General features: G+C 36.8%; 1 protein-coding gene across 4 annotated transcripts in view; it reads right to left on the bottom strand.

Annotated features, from left to right (window-relative positions):
* The window catches only part of nfic (nuclear factor I/C), a 95,625-nt gene that overhangs the window by 21,953 nt on the left and 52,925 nt on the right, over positions 1–20,747 (bottom strand). For 3 of the 4 annotated variants that reach the window (XM_052563754.1, XM_052563753.1, XM_052563756.1), the window contains exons 3-7: positions 9,460–9,531; positions 8,449–8,523; positions 6,152–6,275; positions 4,831–4,955; positions 400–510 (exon numbers count right to left, since the gene is read on the bottom strand). In XM_052563754.1, coding sequence (XP_052419714.1) covers positions 400–510; positions 4,831–4,955; positions 6,152–6,275; positions 8,449–8,523; positions 9,460–9,531 — 507 coding nt within the window. The remainder of the gene's footprint in view (positions 1–399; positions 511–4,830; positions 4,956–6,151; positions 6,276–8,448; positions 8,524–9,459; positions 9,532–20,747) is intronic. The other variant, XM_052563755.1, reaches the window with a different exon arrangement.

Below are 20,747 nucleotides of genomic sequence, written 5' to 3'. Positions count from 1 at the left end.
CTTACTTTAATGCATGTCCCTGGTCTTATAAAGGACAATTCATGTTATTCCCAAGGAAATAACAGTTTTGGCTTATACTCTTTCATCAAAATGTAATAGCTAAAGCCCTGATGTTACTCTGACTTTTCACAATCGAAACAATTCCCGCTAGCTAAATTAAAGCCCCTACATGTTTTCTTGTATCAAGGTATCAAAACATGTTGCAAATCATATCTTTTTTTTTTTAACAGGGCCTTATAAAAAGTAGGCTGCACATGATATGATGATATTAGCAGAGACAGTTTTTATAACCAAACACAACAGTCGAAACTGTACAGTATATTTGTTCCTCTCAGCTAGCCGTTTGCGGTGTTGATGACAGAACAGAGAGATATATGCATGTGTGTGTTGTCCCCTCACCGCTGTGCACTGCAATGACAGGTCTGTGGTGCTGTGTGAAGCCGAGACGCGGAGAGCTCTCCTGAGGAGATGGACTATCCATCTCTGTCTTCTTAACTGTAGGGGAGATTCCTGTGTGAAAAAGAGAGAAAAGTAGAGAGAGATGGAGGAGGGGGAGGAGAGCTTGCGCTTGGCTTATACGGAATACTGCAAATTCAGCTCCATTGTTCTATACAAGGACAAACTTTTCTGAGTGTAAAGGAAAGCTTAGTCAGCTAATTAATGAGCACTGCATGGTCACTCTCGATGCTTCTGTCAGGTCACAGCAGATGCTTCTAGCTACCACAACTGACCACAAGGTGGCGCAGTGTAGTGAGAGTTTGGAGTTTGACAGTGCTGCAGTGCAATGCAGAAAGTGCACACTCTCCTTGCGGCCAAACCAGTGGGATTATGGGAAAATATGTCCATAGCTGATGATCTGCATCGGTTATTTAAGGTCAAATCAAAGATAATGTCTCCATATGGATGTCAGAGTGATCTATTTAGGACCTTCCCAATATGGAAGATATCCTAATAAGTGGAACATATATCTTAGGTTTCCAAAAACTGCTTTGTTTTCAAGGAAGGATATGTGGCGATCTTCTTAATCAACATTCTTTGATATTGTTTGTGGTTTTATGATGTTCTTTAAAGGATAGTTCGCCAAAAATGAAAAATCTGTCATTTAATCACCCTCAAGTCACTTCAAACCAGTTTGACTTATTTTCTTCTGTGAAACACCAAAGCAGGTTTGTTTATTTCATCCAAACATTAAAAGTCAATGGGCTTCCAAAGTTCTTCAAAATGTCTTTTTTTATGTTCGGCAGAAGAAAAAAGTCAGACAGGTTTAGAATCACATGCGAGGCTGAGTAAATGATAGGATTTCCATTTTTGAGTGCAATATACCTACACAAATCATTGAAGGAAACAGTTCTGCCCCATAATGTTACATTTTAACCTTCAGATCTTAATCCATAGGTGCACGAGACCAGAGCAATCAGCTGGGGGATTGTTAAAGAGAAACTCATTAGGAACGTCTAGACAGGAAGTTAGGTGGGCAGGGTCGGTCCACTGCGGGGGTTCGGCTGTGTGTGATAGGATTTGTCCTGGAGGCTGATATGAGACCAGTGCTGTTACTTCATACAGAGTAATGGATTTCAGATTCCTGTGGGTTATAGATCAGTGGGGAGGGGTGAAGCAGGTCTCCTGAGATCTAAAGCAACAGTTTCGCCTTGAGGGTTAATGGATATTCACAAGGGTGTGACAAAAGTCAGATATTAAGCAAGGTCTGAAATGACAACTCAGCACCTTTCTAATTTCACAATACACTCTGAAGGTTTAGGCTGATCTGGTGCTACACACTTGAAATCTTTTGCTCATGAATAAATATTAAACTGAAAGATGATGCATGCAAATTAATTTAAAATGTATGTTTTTTTTGTTTAGTTTTTTTCATTTAGGGCATTTTAGCCCTGTTTCAAAACAAATGCCATGCCACCTATTGCTGCAGGAGGCATTTGTGTGAGATACTTTATTTTAATGTGTGAGCTTTTATTTAACTTTTCAAGGAACAATGCAGTGCAACACCCACTAAGTTGCATCAAACATAAAATAACTTCAATTGAATTTGTCTGAAAGAATAAAAAAGTCATATATATCTAGGGTGACTTCAGGGTGAGTAATTTATGGCTTAATTTTCATTTTTGGATGAACTAACCATATAAAATCTGGCCGGAAACATGAAATAAATTAATTCAGATGTATAGCCTTCTTGTGGAGAGCCTTCAGCATGTTACCTCAAAATGCTCTCTTCATAGAAAGGTTACTGGATTTTGGTCCAGAGCCTTCCAACGAACTCCAATTTTACATATTATTAAAAGCACACTATGCAAGATAATACAACATCTTTCAGTACAAACAACAAACAAACATCAACACCGCATTTGCATCTACGAACCACACATATCCTTTAATGTTCCCACAAACGACACTTTCCCTACATAGATTGCTCATTGAAACTTCCCCTTATACATGAGGTGGATTACAGTAGGGTTTCTATATCTACTGCTTGCCCTACTTTATGTGAAATTAGTAGAGCTGCTTCAGCATAAAAATAGCTGCCTAAAATGGTTTTATAAGATTCAGAAGGGTTTTTACGGTGGGTTGATGGCTATCAAAACCTCTCTGCTATTCAGAGCATCAAAGGCAGTGATTCTTTATACCCATTTCATTCGTTAGTTATGATGTGCACTGTAACACTTGAGCTATATTTTCAATGTATTTCTGCTGTATAACTACATAAATCGCAATACCTCCAAAACAGAACCACAAATTTGCATAATGAGCATAGCAGGAAACCCAGTTATTCTAGTTGAAAATTCACGAAGATCCCAAGGAATCAAAAGTCTAATGGATGAATTGTTAAAATGGTTAAAATTGTATTTGCAGAGGAGCAGACAATTGAAGGGTCAAAGGTCAAACGCTTCACTACAACCACACAATAGGTCTCTCTCAGTATGAGGATACAGCAAAAAGGTACAGTACAGTACAGTACAGAGTGCAGTGCTGCTTTCTGCAGACTTTCACAAAAACCAGAGTTCATGAATTAATTAGGATTTGGCACTACGTTAAGGAAATTCAAATCCGAGTCCTGTCTAAGCTTGTGCTTTCAGACTTCATCCACAGCAGTTGAAAACCTGATATGTTTGTCATTCATCTGAATGGGCTTCAAAAATAAGGCCCACAACTATGCTTGTGGAGATGAAAATCTCAGTGCACAATAGGCATCCACTAGTTGAAAAACTGTTTAGTTCTACCTCTATTCTTTGCTTTGTATCTGTGTCAACTAGATCATGTTCCACCTGTACACTACATAGTGACAGCAAGAAGAAAATGACATGCATTTCTGCATCATTATGCGTGTATGGTAAAAAAAATATATATTTTAGAATATTTTATAATTTAAATAAACCCCACCATGGACCAGAGTTGTTACTGCCAACAAAAAATAAAATTTAAATGATTAAAACAAGGAAATCTATGAAAATTATTTTATCTATTATCTATAAAACTATTAAAAGTTGAAAAGTTAAAGATGAAATAAAATATAAATATTAGATGAAAAACAAACTTTAAAAACATATTAAAACTTATTTTATAAATATAAAAATTACATTAAAGTTATAAAATTCCAAAAACCTAAAACAAGGTAACACGTTATATTAACTTTCATTAATAAATCATTAACAAACATTATATAATGTTTCATTTATCATTACTTAATATATATTCACATATCCAGAAACATTAGATCATGTGCTTGTTACTGTTAACTAATGAACTTATTAAACATTACCAAATGTTTAACAGATCATTATTTAATGTAAATTGAAATGCCTTTTCAGAACGATTTTGACAGATGGTTAACAATGATTCAAAGCTTCATAAATAAATCATTAACAAACATTATATAATGCTTAACAGATCATTAGTTAATGTTTACAAACATCATTAAACTTCCAATGCACTTTTGTATTCTTACAAATGTCATTAAACATCAGTTCACATATTCCCTAATGCTCATTTGTATTTTATGTTGTGAAAATATAGCTTAATTAATCATTTTCAGCACATCATGTTTATATATTCATTAACTCATAATCACAGTCTAAAGGTCATATATTTGCTCTTTGTTTGTAGTGTAGACTTCTAGTATTTGCACATCTTAAATCATTTATTAATTATTTGTTTATTAATGTTTTTGTAGTACCCAATCTAAAGTGGAAATTATTCATCAATTGTAAATGATTATAAACATTTACTAATCATAAGTATCTTTATGAGCAGTCATTTTGATGGGAAAAAGTGACCCAAATGAACAAATTCACCCTACTTTTACATCTTAACAAATCAGTTATTAATCATTTGTTCATGCAATACCCAATCTAAAGTTGAGACTATTGCATTATTATAGCACATTATTTCACATTTCTAGATCTGTGAATATATATTAACTAATGATCCGTTAAGCATCACATAATGTATGATAATGATTTATTAATGAAAGTTATTATAAAGTGTTACCACACTTTTTACAGTGTAGTTTGACTAGATTACTACAGAAGTGTAAAAATGAGCAGCTATTCAAGCCCTCATGCACAAAATAAATTTTATTATGGGTGGCATGGTGTAGAGGTCAAGGATCGAAGGAACTGGTACAGTCAATACAGTATAAGCCACCATTGTGCCTTATCCCAGGTTGCTACAGAGGGATCATCCCTATAATAAGTTCATGGCCCAGTTCTAAAGTTATTGGCCAATAAATTAATGGAATACTGAAAACCTTTGATAAAATTTGCAACGCTGTATTTCTATGTTAAAACGTTGTCTTGTGCGATCAAACACAAGGCTCACCTCCTTCCATCTCCTCTTGCCAGTTGCGTGAACTGCTGGCAGGGGAGTTTGGAGAGGTGTAGTACTCGCCCCCTGGGCTGGTGTCTATATCATCCTCCATGGATCCTGACTTGTGTCTCTTACTTCTGTGTGAGTAAAAATGGAGAAAGAAAGGGGAAAAAAATGAATGATGGAGAAAAGCATTGTTTAGTCAAACCTTATTTCTTACACAGACAAACAAATGCTCTCCCAAACTGTCTGGACGTGCCTTATGGATGTTCCTTTGGACCTGATTTTCTCAGGCACTCAGCTACGACGAGCAGTTTGCCAACATTCACCTTTTGTTTTAGCTTTGCAGTGCGTTTAATGGAACATAAGTGCATTAATCAGGACTGAGGCATTGGCTAACCACAAAAGCAGATAAATCAAATGAAGTTCTCTCAGTAGACCTGAGTGAGGGGCCGTGTTTTCTCATACTCACTCATCTTTCCCAGGTGCATGTAAGGATGTCGTTTTGTGATGTTTTTATTCAGCTTTGGGGTGGTTTTTGCCTTGACGCACACATGACAAATCTTATTGTCAACCGAGGTGTACTGGTGTCTTGACTCAAAATGCCTCAGGCTCGCTCTGTCTAATTCAGCCAATATAGAAACATTTAACGGCCAACATTTATCATGGCGAGATGCTGACAGGTACATTTAAAACTCTCAAAGCCTTGTCTAACTGACCTGAAATCTCACATGCTCCGCAGTTTCAGCCAAAATAGGCCAAACATATTTTGGTTTGTTTGAACCAATCAGCAACTGCTGCAGGCTGTTGCATTCATGGCAACACAAAGGACTTCCAAACTCAAAAACAACAGCTGGCATACAAACATCTACAATGTAGTCACTGTTGCTTCTGATCTTGAGGTAATTGGGATGCCACTACAGCTTTTGTTAGAGCAGAAATTAAAATAAATCAAAGTTAACTCTCTGATACATGATTTATGTAAATATTACAGTATAGAAGTTGAATGGACATTTTACTTATATGCTCAATAAACAAATGGAGTTTATATAGTGGACAGATATATAGAAAGAAAAAAAAACAGTTCCTTATGTTCCCTTGTTTTTAAATGACGGTCATTTAAAAACGAAGGGTAAATGGTAATTACTTATGGACATCTTTAGAACAATTAATTTTTTTTAAACCACATACTGTACGTATATACACACACACACACACACACACACAGGTTAGATCTCATCAACAGTCAAAAGTAGCTCAAGGACACAGTGCCTTTGACAAAAAGATGTGTGTCTGCTGCAGGCAGATGTGTGGTGGAGAAGAGTGTACTGACCCGCTAGAGGAGGTGCTGGGAAGGGTTCTCCTCATTCCCACCCCTGAAGGGTTCAGATCATAGGCAAGATGACCCTGAAGCTCCCCGAGAGAGAAGTTCGGCCCCATGCCCGTCACCACTGGTGCTGCACACACACACACACACACACACACACACACACACACACACACACACACACAGACATACAGAGGTTATGATAAGCATACAACAGTTAAAGCTTAAATAAATTTGATGTAGAACTATTTTGTGTATTTGAAAAAAAAAACACAGGTCCCAAGCACTCAAAAAGAATTCAGGTGTAGAAGTTAAACGTTAAGAAGCCTTTATTGTGGTATGGCCAATATCAAAATTAAAATGCTGATATGTTTTTCGACCGCAATGGTCTTCCTCAGTGCAAAGTCACGTTCTTAACGTTTACCTTCTCCACCTGAATTCTTTTTGAGTGCCTGGGACCTGTGTTTTTTTCATTCTATTTTGCCTCCCCATTCCCAGAGCACCTACTACGAGTTCTTATCTCACCGGGAGCGCCGGGTTGAATCGTTTTCTATTTTGTGTATTTGTTTATATATATTCTATTTGTAAAAATACAAACATGTGCACTAGCATTAAAAAGTTTGCAGTCAATATAATTTTTTTGCTTTTAAAAGTGTCTTAAGTTACCAAGGCTGCATTTGTTTGATCAAAAAATACAGTGCAACAATATTCTGAAATATGATACAAATTTTAAATAAATGTTTTCTATTTTAATATATTTTTAAATTACATTTTTCCTGTGATGACAAAGCTGAATTTTCAGAATCATTACTTCAGTCTTTGGTGTCACATGATCCTTCAGAAATAATTCTAGTTGGCGCTGATAGCCTTACAACATACAACATTGTTGCACTACGGGCATACTGGGCAATCAATATTTGAGCATGTCCAAATTGAGTTTTGATATATTTACGGTAGGAAATTTACAAAATATCTTTTTCTATCATTTTGACCTATACAATGTATATTTGGCTACTGTTACAAATATACCCCAGCGACTTAAGACTGGTTTTGTGGTCCAGGGTCACATATTCTTTGAAATAGCCTAGCCTGGCAATGAAAATGAAATGAAATGAAAATAGTAATCATTCAGTACCATGGTAAATATTAAATAACCATGGTAGGGAACTTGATTCATTCACTGTACCGAGGCAATGCCTCATTTCTTAATTGTATGGGACAGTAAAAACTCTAGTGCACATTCTGATAAATCCCTTGGCACCTTCACATAGAGGCATATTTGGAGTTAAGCCATTTCTTAGTCTTTTTACTCAGATGGCTAACATCAGTGATTGTTTATTTAGTGTACAGTAAACTGGAGTTTTGCAGCACGACTTGTTAAATACTTGCATCGTGTGGGTGTAATCTCAAACATTCATGTTTAAACCCACGGGAGGCTTATGAATCTGTGCCACTGCATGTCTGCTCTTACCTGGGCTGACCTCTTCCCTAATATCATTCCATTTCTTGTGTGTGTGTGTGTGTGTGTGTGTGTGTGTGTGTGTGTGTGTGTGTTGGAATGCACAGTAATTGCACGAGCTTAATGGCCAGGCAGTATGGTGTGTGTTCAGTTACGTCTGAATTTGTTGTATGTATATACAAAGTGGGAACAATGGGCTTGTTGTTCCAGCATGACTGACCTACAGCATATGAACACTTACATCAAATATTGTGTAGGAGTGAACAAAAAAATAAAATCTGGTTTGAGCATGTTGGGTAATGGTGATAAACTGCATAATGCACATTAAGATATTTAATTACTCCCCATTCGCAATCTATCAGTTTGTCTGTAACTTGTAAAACACTGTGATTGCACACAGGTGTGAGGAGTGATACGCTTATTTGACTCACTTGTAAGCCAACTAGGAAAAAGAAAATAATTTCAGCTAAACACAATCAATTACATTGGACAGACTGGTGGGATTCCTTCCCTTCTAATGAGGAACTGTCAAAGCTGACATAAAACGGCTGTGAAATTGACGCTTGCGTCTGCTATGTGGACACAGACTGTGTGGGAGGTGGGAAGGGACAAATGAGATAGGAAGACAAGAAAATGATTCACTAAAATGTATCAGACTCCCAGAGATACTTTTAAAGGGACAGTCCACACAAAAATGTACATTTTGTCTTTATTAACTCAACCTTGTGGCTTTTTTAAAGATTCTACAGTTATATGACACTAAGTTATGATAATTCAACCCAGATTTTATTTCTGGGTGAACTGTCCTTTTAAATATATTATACAAAATACAAAAGCATCTCACTTCTTGATACTTGCACCAGTTCTGTTACACTGAAGACGCCCGAAGTTACAAAGCTTTCTTGAAACTCTGGAGCATCTGTTAAACAAAATAAAACATGGAATAAATGATGGAACTTTCCAACACAAGGATATCACCAGCATCTCACGCACAAAGAAATTCAATTTAGTTTTCATTTCTAAGTCACTCTAGATAAAAGCATCTTCTAAATGAATGAATGTCAAAGTTTTACCAAAGCAGAGTCTGTTCAGCCTGTACACACAGGATGGAGTGAATTATGGACAACAGGAGGCTTCAGATACAATGTTTCACTGTCTTTTAAATTACCTTAATTTGAGGGTTTCTCTGTAAATATTGATCTATGTGATTAATATAGAATTTTGTAAAGCAAAAAAATGTATACTATGTTTTTTTAAAATTTGGATACAGCAAGATGTGTTTAAAAGATGCCTCTTATGCTCACCAAGGCTGCATGTATTTCATTAAAAATACAGTAATATTGTTAAATATTGCAATTTCAAATAATGGTTTTACATTTTAATGTTTAAAATGTCATGGAAAAGCTGTATTTTCAGCCATCTTACAACTTCAGCCATCCCATCAGTCTCATAATAATACCACAGCATATTATGAGCAGGACTGAAAATGTGAGCAAAACCACCGTCCTGATCGTTAGAATCTAGAGTCCCCCCAAAAACTGAGCTAGACTTGTATCCGAACGTGGTGCATAATAAAGTGCTGGCCTTTCAGACTATCTCTGTTGAAACGGGGGAATGTGGCTAGGAGTGTGACATGAATTGGGCAGAGATAGAGAGAGATATTCAGTGTGTGGGTATGGGTTTGAAGCCATGCATGTAGGTTGACTTGTGTAAACAGGATGTTTGTATAGTGCAGGATAGGACGCTTACAGGACTGCACCGCACTGTATGCTGCAGCACACAGTATATGCATGTGTACTGCAAGTATTCCTGTACATGTGGTTGTTTGAATGTGTGTGTACATGTGCTCTCTTACCCATGGTGGCTGCTCGACTATCCTCCTGGTCTGAACCAATGCCTGTGCGAGGACTACTGCTCTGTTCAGCTTCTGAGAAAGACAAAGAGAGACAGAGAGAGAGAGAGACATTAGTCTTCAACTCAGCAGATTCTCTTAACAGATAAATAAAGACTTGGAAAGGGGCCTGGAGAATCGAGGTCATTCTGATTCTGATTTTGTACAACAATTGTCACACTATGGTGGATCTAATCTTAAAGGTCACATGCATTGATCTTGTGTTTTTATGCTTAGCAGTCTGAAACATTTAGTTTGGTGATGCACTGAACAATTATTGCGATTTGCGAATTAGTGTCTCTAATTTAAATTTGTATGTTTATTTAATGTTCCTGCTCAAGTATTTTTTTTAAATAAAGAAAAATAAAAAATAAATAAACAAACATTATAAAAATATTTCTTCCAAATAAACAAAACAGAATATAGAAAAATAAAATAAAAAAATGACATATATATATATATATATATATATATATATATATATATATATATATATATATACGTATATATAGATATATGTGTGTATATATAGACGTATATATATACGTTATATATAATATAGAATTTTTTTATGTTTTATAATTTTATATATATATATACATATATATACATATACATATATATATATATATATATATATATATATATATATATATATATATATATATATATATATATATATACACACATATATATATATACATATATATATATATATATATATATACGTATATATATATATATATCTATATATACACACATATATCTATATATACGTATATATATATATATATATATATATGTATATATATATATATATATATATATATATATGTATATGTATATATATGTATATATATATATAAAATTATAAAACATAAAAAAATTCTGTCACATAAAAATATATGCTAAAATTTAGTGGTCTTTTTATATGCTACAGAAAATCTTAACAGGGTAAGTAGAAATCAGAATTACTGAACAACTAGTCAACTCAGCCAGCAAAATATGAATATAAAACATACCAATAATAAGCATTTGAATGATTACTCTGATTTTATACATGCTGCAGTTTTGTAAATGGCAATCATAAGCAAATTGCAACAGCATTAGAACTGGAGTTTCCCAAATATAAGCATATGTTCAATGAACAGAAACCTCTGACATGTTGGCGTGTGGTTGATCATGTCAGCGATAGCTTTGGTAATCCGAAATAAGAACATGTTTCTATATAAACAACAGGGAAAGCAAACACACTGTATGTTTTCTATAAATCACTCACAGGTTACTGATACAGCCATGCGTTCTGATTCTCCGACGAGCTGAGGCTCAGCCAAATGGCTCATAAACCTCGTAAACGAGAAACACACCGTATCAAAGTGCTGCAAAACCATTCAAATATTCGCTTTCTTTTCAACTTGTTTGGCAAGGCCGAGAATAATCTGGTTGAACCCTCTTCACTGGCAGGGCACAGGGATTGTGTTGCCAAAGTGTAAACTCATTGAAGCAACACAATAATGAAAAAACAACCTAATCCAACCATAAAACCTTCCCATTTGTGTGCGTTCCAGCTCTTTGCCACACAGATGTGAGGGAAAACGCAGATAAACACATAAAACGAATTCGAGTCAAGAAGCGGCAGAGGATTTTCTGAATAGGGAATGAAAGAATAGAGGGGTTACCACAAGGACTCTGGCAGGCGTTCAAAGAAAAGCCAGTAAAAAAGCTCAAGCTGGATAAATAAATAAGAGCGCTCCCTATCAGATGGGCTGCAGGCCACTGCCAGTTCAAAGCCGAGGAGAGTCTGACCGGCTGCACACGCTTCATTACGACTCTCACACGCTCTGTGGCCTGCAGGACTCAGAGGCCAACCACAAACTACTGCTCAAGACACAGACAAGTGGCGATGCAACTGCCACGCTGGTGCAAATTTCTTCACTAATTCAGTAAAAGTCAAAGAGAATTCGAGTTTGTGACCTGTTTTTCTTCCATAATCTGACGAATCAAGAACTGGTTACCCAAGAACCTGAATGGCCCAAGTGATGTAACCAGAAAGTCTTTTTTACCTTTGTAATAAAAGCTACCGCTGAATAAATCACAGCAAGCAGGAATGTGCATTAGAAAAAAAATATGGTCAGTTTGGATTTTATGTTGACTTTAACATCACAGCTAGTCTTCAATCCGCCCACTTGGATAATGATGCCAGCATAATTTTCCCCTGCCACAAACTATGAAATGTTTTCTGAAAATACATGTGCAAAGTGCAGCCTAATTATGTTGTTGTAAGTAAAATACACATGGTCTGGGGAAGAAAAAAAAAAGAAAGAATTATAAACCCTACAAATCTTCAAAAGTTCAATGACATTCCAAAGGAAGCGTTTGGATCCAGGCCATAATACTCAATGTTTTGATTATGAAAAATTGGAGAGGCTTTAAACAGTAGGAGACAGATGGATGCTGAGAGGTCTGAAGTCTATTCCAGAGAAGACGAGCAATGCTTAAAAGTGCGGCAAATTAAAAACTTAAAAAAATAACCCAACACAAAACATAAACAAACATGTCTGTCATCGTTGCGATTCTTCGCAGGCCAGGATGATTAGTGCTGCCAGCTACACAGAGGGACACGCTCCAGTTCTCTCTCTCTCTGCTTGTCTCTCTCCTCCATGACTGTCTTCAGAGTCCTGTATGCGCCTGCCAAAAGCTGCGGCGGTTTCTAGGCAGGCAGCCCTCAGACCAAATCTCTGGCAAGGAGAATCGGAGGGAAGGAAAAATAAAAGTGTCAGTTTGAGGGAGATATTGGCACAGAGCGCCTCTGACACATCTCGGTGTCCAAAAGGAACAGTGAAGCTGAAGACACCAAAACATAAAACGTAAATAAGAGAGGAATTACTTCAACCGAGAGCTCCTCATTTCGTTTCCGTCACAAGTCCGAGAAGAAAAAGTAGAAATGTAGATGGAAAATATGATGCAATACTAAGTGCTTGAACGACGGCCATTTTCTTTGTGGTGCAAGGAGTAGTGTTTGCCATTTTGTAAGGCGACTTCTTGAAAAGTGACAGTCATGAAAAAACAAAACCTAATCCAATCGTAAAACTCTTTTTCACCCAAATCTAAGGGAAAACGCAGGTAACATTCACAACGCACATAAAATAAGAATGGCAGTAGAAATGCAGACGGAAAATATGACGCAATAAAATGTGCTCGTACAACGTCCATTTTCTCTCAAGCGCGCCATTTTGTAAAGCGCTCCAACTCTGAAAGGCTTTGGTAGTGTTCGTTAGTCGGACTGGAACCTGTCGTGCGATCTGGACACGTAAGCCTAGTCAGTTAGTAACCCGAGAAATGTTCTCTCTGACCTATCAAGAGGACGGCTACCTTCTTCAACAGAACCATCATTTTTGCTGCTAGCTTCTGCTTCATGTAATATCTTTAGCATGCTGATGATTTAATGGCCCCTTGCTTCAGAATTTTTTGTCCTTGTATTTATTTTCCATACTAAAACTGTCACTGCAGTAAAAGTGAGGTTGCTTCCAGTGAAAGTTGTTTCTATTTCTTTTCATGCAAGCTACATTTCAGGCCAGGAATCAGTCATCGACACAGCCATTTAAGTTTTTTTTCCCCTTTTTGGCAGACATTTCATGAGCAGAGAGGAGGTTTGCCGTTGGCAGCCATTTTAGATCGCTCTTTCTGCTTTCTCTCCCTTTCTCTATCTCTCACACTCACTCTATCCCTCCCTCTTTTTCTCAAGCAAGAACAAAGTATAAGTAACCGTACTGAAGGGTGCCAGCTTGCCCGTGTGCCAACTTGCTCTGTTCAGGGCAGAAGAGAGCGAGAGAGAGACAGACAGAGAGACAAATAGCGAATGCTAAATGGTTGGCAGTGACTCTGAAGATTAATAAAGTTGGAGCGGGCAGAGAAGGAAAGTCAGAGAGAAAGTCTGAGCTGTGGAAGTGACCTTACGTGAAAGACATTCCTGTGCACTGCCTCAGCCATTAGAGTGACTAACAGCTAAATAACAACATGAAGTATTACACAGTTAGTCATGGCAGGAAGAGTGAGTGAACTTTCACTCTTGCAGACCCAGAAGAAAATAAACATAGTTTGCAGCTGAGCTCAGAATGTTCCTCTAGAAATCCAGCACATCGACACGAAGAGCCTCAACACTTCCCAAATGCTCTAAACACGTCATCAGTAATTAGGGTCATCATGAGGTCTGCAAAATATTGTGTGATCTCACACTCATTTTTGTGGAAAAATATGCTGTTAACATAATTTGATATTTTCAAACTTGTAATAATGTAAATGTAATAAAAATAGTAATGAAGTAGTGTATACTCATTTATAATGTTACAGTGTTCAGAAAAATTAAATACCACATAAATGTTGTTTTGAACATTCTATTCTTCAAAGTAGAAATAGAATGTATCAATGTATCAAAAGTATCAATGTATCAAAATATAGAAATGATTCTCAAGCAGCAAATCAGCATATTAGAATTATTTCTGAGGGGTCATGCAACACTGGCTGCTGAAAATTCAGCTTTGCCATCACAGAATTAAATTAAATTTTAAGATTCAAACAGAAACCAGCTCTTTTCAATGGAAATAATATTTTATAATATTACTGTGTTTTTCATAAAATAAATGCAGTGTTTAAGTTGAAATGTAAATCTAGTTTTTTTTTTAACTATGCCTTCATGCTTCATGTTAAATTGTATTGTGCTTTATATCTTACTGAACTGAGGCAATTCTCCTAAACTGTCCCCTCTCTCAAGTAGAGTTTTAAAGTTAACTTTTCTATGAATCAGTTCGAAGAAAAAGTTAAACTGGCTCTTCTGCAGGTATAATGCTGTCACTTTAATTGAGATCCTTATTGATTGTCAGTCAGATAAATACTGCACTGATTGTAAAATAAATAAAACAGAAGCTTTAAATAGATTCTTCCTCATTAACATGTAATGTGGCTAACTACTAACTGCAGCTTTACTGTTATTTTACCACAGTGCAGTTTATTTGAGTGCTAATGTGTGTCGGTGCGTGTGGCTTCAGCCTGTAATGTTTCATTTCCAGCTATATCTGAGCTAATCGAAGGAGACAATCTTAATAAGGCGGGTGTACACGGTGCGATTCTGAAGATCAGAACATCGTGAGCCCTCGCGTGTCACAATTGAGTTCATCCGAAAAAAACGTACGGAGGCAGTCACACACGACACAAATTTATTACGATTTTACAAACTCTGATGTAAGAATTATGTTTCGCAAAAAATTCATAAAAATATGGATTCTTAGGATGAAATAGTTTTCTTTGTGGCAGCTATGGCTTGTTGTGACGTCCAAAAAAAGAAACGAAGACATGACGAAGAGAATGGCATCAGTTGGCTTGAAGTGAGAAGGCTATTTCTGAATTTCTGCTCGTTTTGCCGGAAATACAGTAATACATTCATTCATAAAGCTGAACGGCTAATTTGGCACAATTCGGAATAACAAATAAAAAATAGAGCTGTATTATTAAACAAAAATTAGTATATAAACTATTTATATACACAATATGTGGTTTTTGTCATCTTCTGGTCAACTTCACATGGATCAGCAAATCGTCTCGTTCAACCGCACATACCCATTTATTTTTTACATGTTATCGGGAGGTTGGAAGGTGCTCGTAACATTCTCGGATCGGCCCGTAATTATTCTCACACGGTACGAGCCACGACCATGCGAGCATCTGCGATTTTCTCCCGAGAGAAAAAAATTGGCTGCAAGCTCATAAGACAGCAAAAACTGCACCGTGTGCACCCACTTTTAGTCACACAACTCCCCAGCATTCTCCATCACTGAGAGGAAGAGGTGCTATTTCCCTCAGTGCAGAGCCAATGAGACAGATGGATAGAAGGGAATTCAGTCTGCAGAAATACTGAAACAATTATGAGCTGTTCTTTTACACTGCAACTTCGGAATTTAGTATGAAACAGAGAGCCGTTTGCATACAAGCAGACTTATGAATCATGTTTAAGCACACACCATCCTGGAACACTTTCATGGTGGCACTTGCAAAAAACTGAATATATTGATGAGAAATATACAATAAGTTTTCAAAGTGATCAAACAGCAAAAAAAGAGACTACTTTCCATTTTCTTAAAAACAAACAAACAAAAAAAAAGGTTGTTGTGTATTTCATCCATTTAAAAGTAGATGAACACAATGTAGCTATGCTGCAAATTCTGAGCTCTCAAACTTAAGGATATCAATGAGCGAACTAATGCCAAAAATCTTGTACTGATTAGATGTGAGTGCTGCTCAGACCAAATGGAGTTTAGATTCACTCCAGGCTTTTGTAAAGCATAACACACCACAACATAACAACAACAAAACCAATGAAACAGTGATGCAATGATTTTAAAATTTTGTGCATTGCAGATTATTTAATCACTATTGTAATGGACAATATTTAAAATCTCTACTATTTTGCATTGAAAACAGAAATAACACACTGACACACACACACACACACGAAATGTTTGTGAACAGAGATACAAAAATATTTGATGACAAATAAACAGGGATGATTCATTTACATATACTACTGACATTGTAACACACCAAAGCTGGTTGAAAATCTGCAAAATCAACAGCACAATGCAGCATAATACCACAGTGCAATCGATAGATGTGTGTCCCAGACATCATGGCCTGTTATTCTGACCACATCACTGCCATCGTTTAATCCTGTGTATCATTCTCTATCGCTCTTTTTATCACTGCTGATCAGTTTCACAGCTCTGATTTCATTGCTGATCTGTTTTCTGCTGAGGAACAAACACAGGGAATGCAAATCTCTATAAATCTCTCTCTTTCCTGTTCTGTCGGTGTCTCTTTCTGTCTCCGGTGAGTGTGGGAGCTGTTGGGCTAAGAGTTATTGATCCTGACCGTGGCCATCACAGCCAGCCAATAAGTCTTTAACATCTAGAGAAGAACCGAATGAGAATGTGAAACTGAAAGAGAGTGTGTGTGTGTGAAAGAGAGACTGATAGGGAGGGGTCTCTTGAAGCATTTAGCATTCTGGCGGACCGCACTGGCCCCCGGGCCTGCATGGATATGAATCCACTGGGAAACATTTAATGGGTTATCTTAATATCTTAGGAATATCAGTGTTCATCTAAATTCATTACAGACCCTCTAGATGGACGAGCGCCAGGGTAAAACAGAAAAGAAGTGCAATAGTGGGTTTAGTTTTTCAAGAGCGCTAGGTGTCAACAAGCAAAAAATTCTGCAACAGTTTTTGAATCGGGAGCTGAGAGGAAATGTTGCGGAACAAAATGCAGCTGTGGTGGCTAAATTTTATTTAATTAAATTAAATTAAATTATTTAATTTAGGTTTTACCACTGAGGCACAAGTCGTACCAGATATTTTTCTTTAGAAGCCGCTTTCTATTTCTCTGTAGCAGTGAGTGTCTGCCTATCATTCCTACAATTCAATTTAAATGTTGCAGTTTCTAATCAAGTTATCGGCCAACTGGAGAGTAATTCAATTTGATTTACTAGCCAAAGCCCATTTAAACTCGTGTTTGGAGCTTGGTGAGTGTCAGTTCTGGACCCTGCATGCAGTACTCTGAGAAAGATTGTACAAGAGTGAGAGAGATAAAAGAAGAGGAGAGAGATGGAACGTCTACTCTTAAATCTTTCTCTGAAGTTGCTGAGGTAAGGAGAACAGGGTCGATGCAGCAAAGCTGACGTTTAATGAAGGAAGTCTGTGCTTTTATGCGGTCCGACAAACTGGTGTCCTATACAGAGTCAGAGAGAGAGGAAGAGAGACGATGGAAGGATGGGTACAGCATTTATGAAAATAATGTTTCTTAAAAATAAATGAAATGAATGCTATAAACTCCCTCTAATAACAGGTAAATTAACTTACCTGTTGAAATTAATGTTAATATAAATGCTTAATTTTTTAAAGTGTGAAACATTTTTAAAGCAATTTTAGTATGTTAGACCTAGCCAAAAACAAAGGTCAGAATAAATATATGACCACTGGCACAAATAATAATAATAATAATAATAAACACAATCATTTTAATTTTATATTAAAACCCGATATTATAATTATTTATTTGAATTTTTTTTTTTTATTCATTATGCATTATTGTTATTACTATTATTTATGCCAGTGGTCATGCAACAAACTGTATATAATATGGTATATGGTAAATATAACGTGCATCATGAATATTTAACACTACTTCTACTACTACTACTACTACTAATAATAATAATAATAAAGATTGTTTATGTATTATTGTGTGAAAAATAAAACTTACTAAGACTAAACATATTAGTGTGTTTCAATAAAAAATCTTATTGGTCAACCTAAAATATAAAATAATACCAATGAATGAATAATAAAATAAAAATGCAACAACAGAAACCATTACAGGTGAAAAAATCAATACGTTCTCCATGAGAATGGAAAAATAAGCATTCAAAAACAATATTTAGTGAAGACAAACCCTCACAAATATGCAACAGAAGAGGTGGAGACGATGTCCAACAGCTGCAAAATCCAAATGACAGTCTTTAACTTCTCGTCTCAACTACTGGGGGGCCTGTGAGGAAGGAGTGGGCGCAGGACGCTCAGTGGGACTCACTAAGGGGAAAATGGTAGGCGGAGGTAATTGGTCCAGCTGACCTTTTCTGCAAGATTGCAGCTTCCTGTGGCAGAGGGGTATTATGGGATTGCCTGAGTCTGACAGTAATAACACACTGCAGCTATTTGCTCAATCTGAACCTATGGACAAATCACTGCCAGCTGGAGGAAGACAGGCAGGGCTATACAAGATTCACACTGCAGGTGCAGACACACACACACACACACACACACACTGCATGTGTTAAATCCTCACATGATACCTCAGAAGCATATCTACCCTGAAATCTCAGTTAAACTAACCTAAACTGTGAAAGATCTTTTTATTAAAAGACCCAAAAACAGTTCCTCTCAGGAACTCCCCCTTTGAGGAACACGCTAATACAAAACTTAAATTAATCAATAAAAATAAAAAAACCTTTAATGTGACAAACACCCTTAAAAGACACGTATCAGAATTAAACAAGTACATTTAAGATGGACAGCTATTTTCTATATAGGTAGGCATGATTACATCTAATAATTTACTTCAACATGGAAAGACAAAAATCTCAAAAACGCTGCACATCGCACATTAAACAACATCAAACAGTTGATCATCTCTTTGAATTGGAAGGAGGGAATACCATTCCTAAATTGCACTCATATTTACACGCTATTATGCTGTATTATTATTATACCATAAATGTAATGTGCATTATGACTATTCACTACTATTACTACTACTACTAATGTAGTATGTATGTATAATGTATATCTCCATCAGGTGGATTGTCTCCTTTTATTTATAATGTCTCGTGCTAAGCCGAACACTGAAGCTATAATTCTAAGTTAAATTCATCATTATTTTCTTTGAGCCCCATCAATCTCATACATTCACAGGTACAATAGTGTCATGTTCTGCTTTTTAAATAAACTAGTAGTACTAGTTCAATGCCAAACCAGCATTATTCTGACTCATAGGGCCATTAAACAACAATAGTTATTGAGGCTGTAGTTGAAGAGGGCACTCTGAGGCCTCACTCGCATTGTAAGTAAAGAATTATAAAGCTCCTATTTTTTATGCTTTTCCGCAAGCCACAATATAAAAACCAGATGTGAACTGCGTATTCCTTTCAAGTTATTTTTGGATGAGTTTCATAGACATATTAAAATATATATTTATATAAAATGGCTTAAACCACCCACCATAGCCTTTGGATCAGGTATAAAGCACTCTCTCTGCAATTTGAGCATAGCATGTCATTTGTGAGGACCCATGCAGTGCGCACAAACGCTGGCACGTGAAATTATGATGTCTAATGATTATACGCACACACGGAATTTATACAAATTATGCGCACATGCAAATGCATCTGTGCACACGCATAGAAGTGTACATGCAATGCTCACGCACAACAGTCAGTATCCTGAAAGTTCCAACATCACGTGTGTTTGGGAAAACCTTTAGCAGCTACCAGTTCGTGCCTCCGCTATCCACTGTTTCCATGATTATGGGGATGAAGTTGAGAAAAGTCTTAGTTTGGGTTTCCATCAAAACATTCGCTGACATCTCTAATTGGCCGTCAGAGCTAACCGGAGAGCGGAGGCTACAGTAGGTCATGGCAGACGGGCCGATCTTGGAGGGCACAATTCCCAGCTCTCCCTCCATCCCCATTCCGGGACTGGAAGCAGGGCAGGCTGTCTGGGTGGGCGCTGGGAGGGTGTTTGGTTTGGAGAGGGCTCCAAGGACCCTCAAAACAGAGGCCTCACCCTCTGGGTTACTTCCATCACCCTCCCTGTCTCTTCTCGGCACAGGATTCTTTTCAAATTGTGGTTTCTTAGGGCCCAGCAATGCGGTCAGAGATCCATAATAAATAGGAATTTTCCTCCACTGAGGTCGGAGAGGCTGCAATCCCCTCTGATCTGACAGCCGGGTTCCCGCTCTTCTGTTATGGACTTTACCGGAATGGACCGGACACGGAGCCAATCGTGAACAATTCAACAGAAACCACAACAGTATTGGCTGATAACCTGCTTTTTACCTACATAAACATTTCTAAATTATGGCATCATCTAACCCTTTTTTTTTTTCTTCCAATCCTGAATGACTTTCATTATTATATGGAACATAAATGAGATATTTTGAACTGTTTTTGTCCAGGACCCAATAGAACTTCATTGACTTTCATTGCATGCACAAATACACTCCTTTTTTTAAAATGTCAAAATACATGTTTGGAATGATATCAGAGAGAGTAAATGATGGCGTGATTTTAAAAAAGCAACCTCACCTGTCTAAAAGACCCTGAAGACATTCGGGAGGTTATTATTATCATTATCATTGTCACATAGATAGATATGGGGTGTATGCAAAAGGTCAGTGTCACCAGAAGGGGGCAGCGTTGCTGGAGCCAGTGTCGTATTGACAAAGTGAAACTGCCTGGAAATTTCCAGTACTAATATTTTCACTTCTAAAAGTTGTTTTTGATGTTTGCAATTTAGTTGCAGCACAATGTAATCCAGTATTTAAATACAACTAAAAATGTCTATTGAATCTTTTTATTCTCATTATACATGCACGATCAGACCAGCTATTTAACCCACTAAGAGACTAGTTATTTATATACCATAAAGA

The sequence above is a fragment of the Carassius gibelio genome, chromosome B8, assembly GCF_023724105.1.
Source record: "Carassius gibelio isolate Cgi1373 ecotype wild population from Czech Republic chromosome B8, carGib1.2-hapl.c, whole genome shotgun sequence".
In the NCBI taxonomy this organism is placed as follows: domain Eukaryota; kingdom Metazoa; phylum Chordata; class Actinopteri; order Cypriniformes; family Cyprinidae; genus Carassius; species Carassius gibelio.
This window is presented reverse-complemented; position numbering and strand designations above follow the sequence as displayed.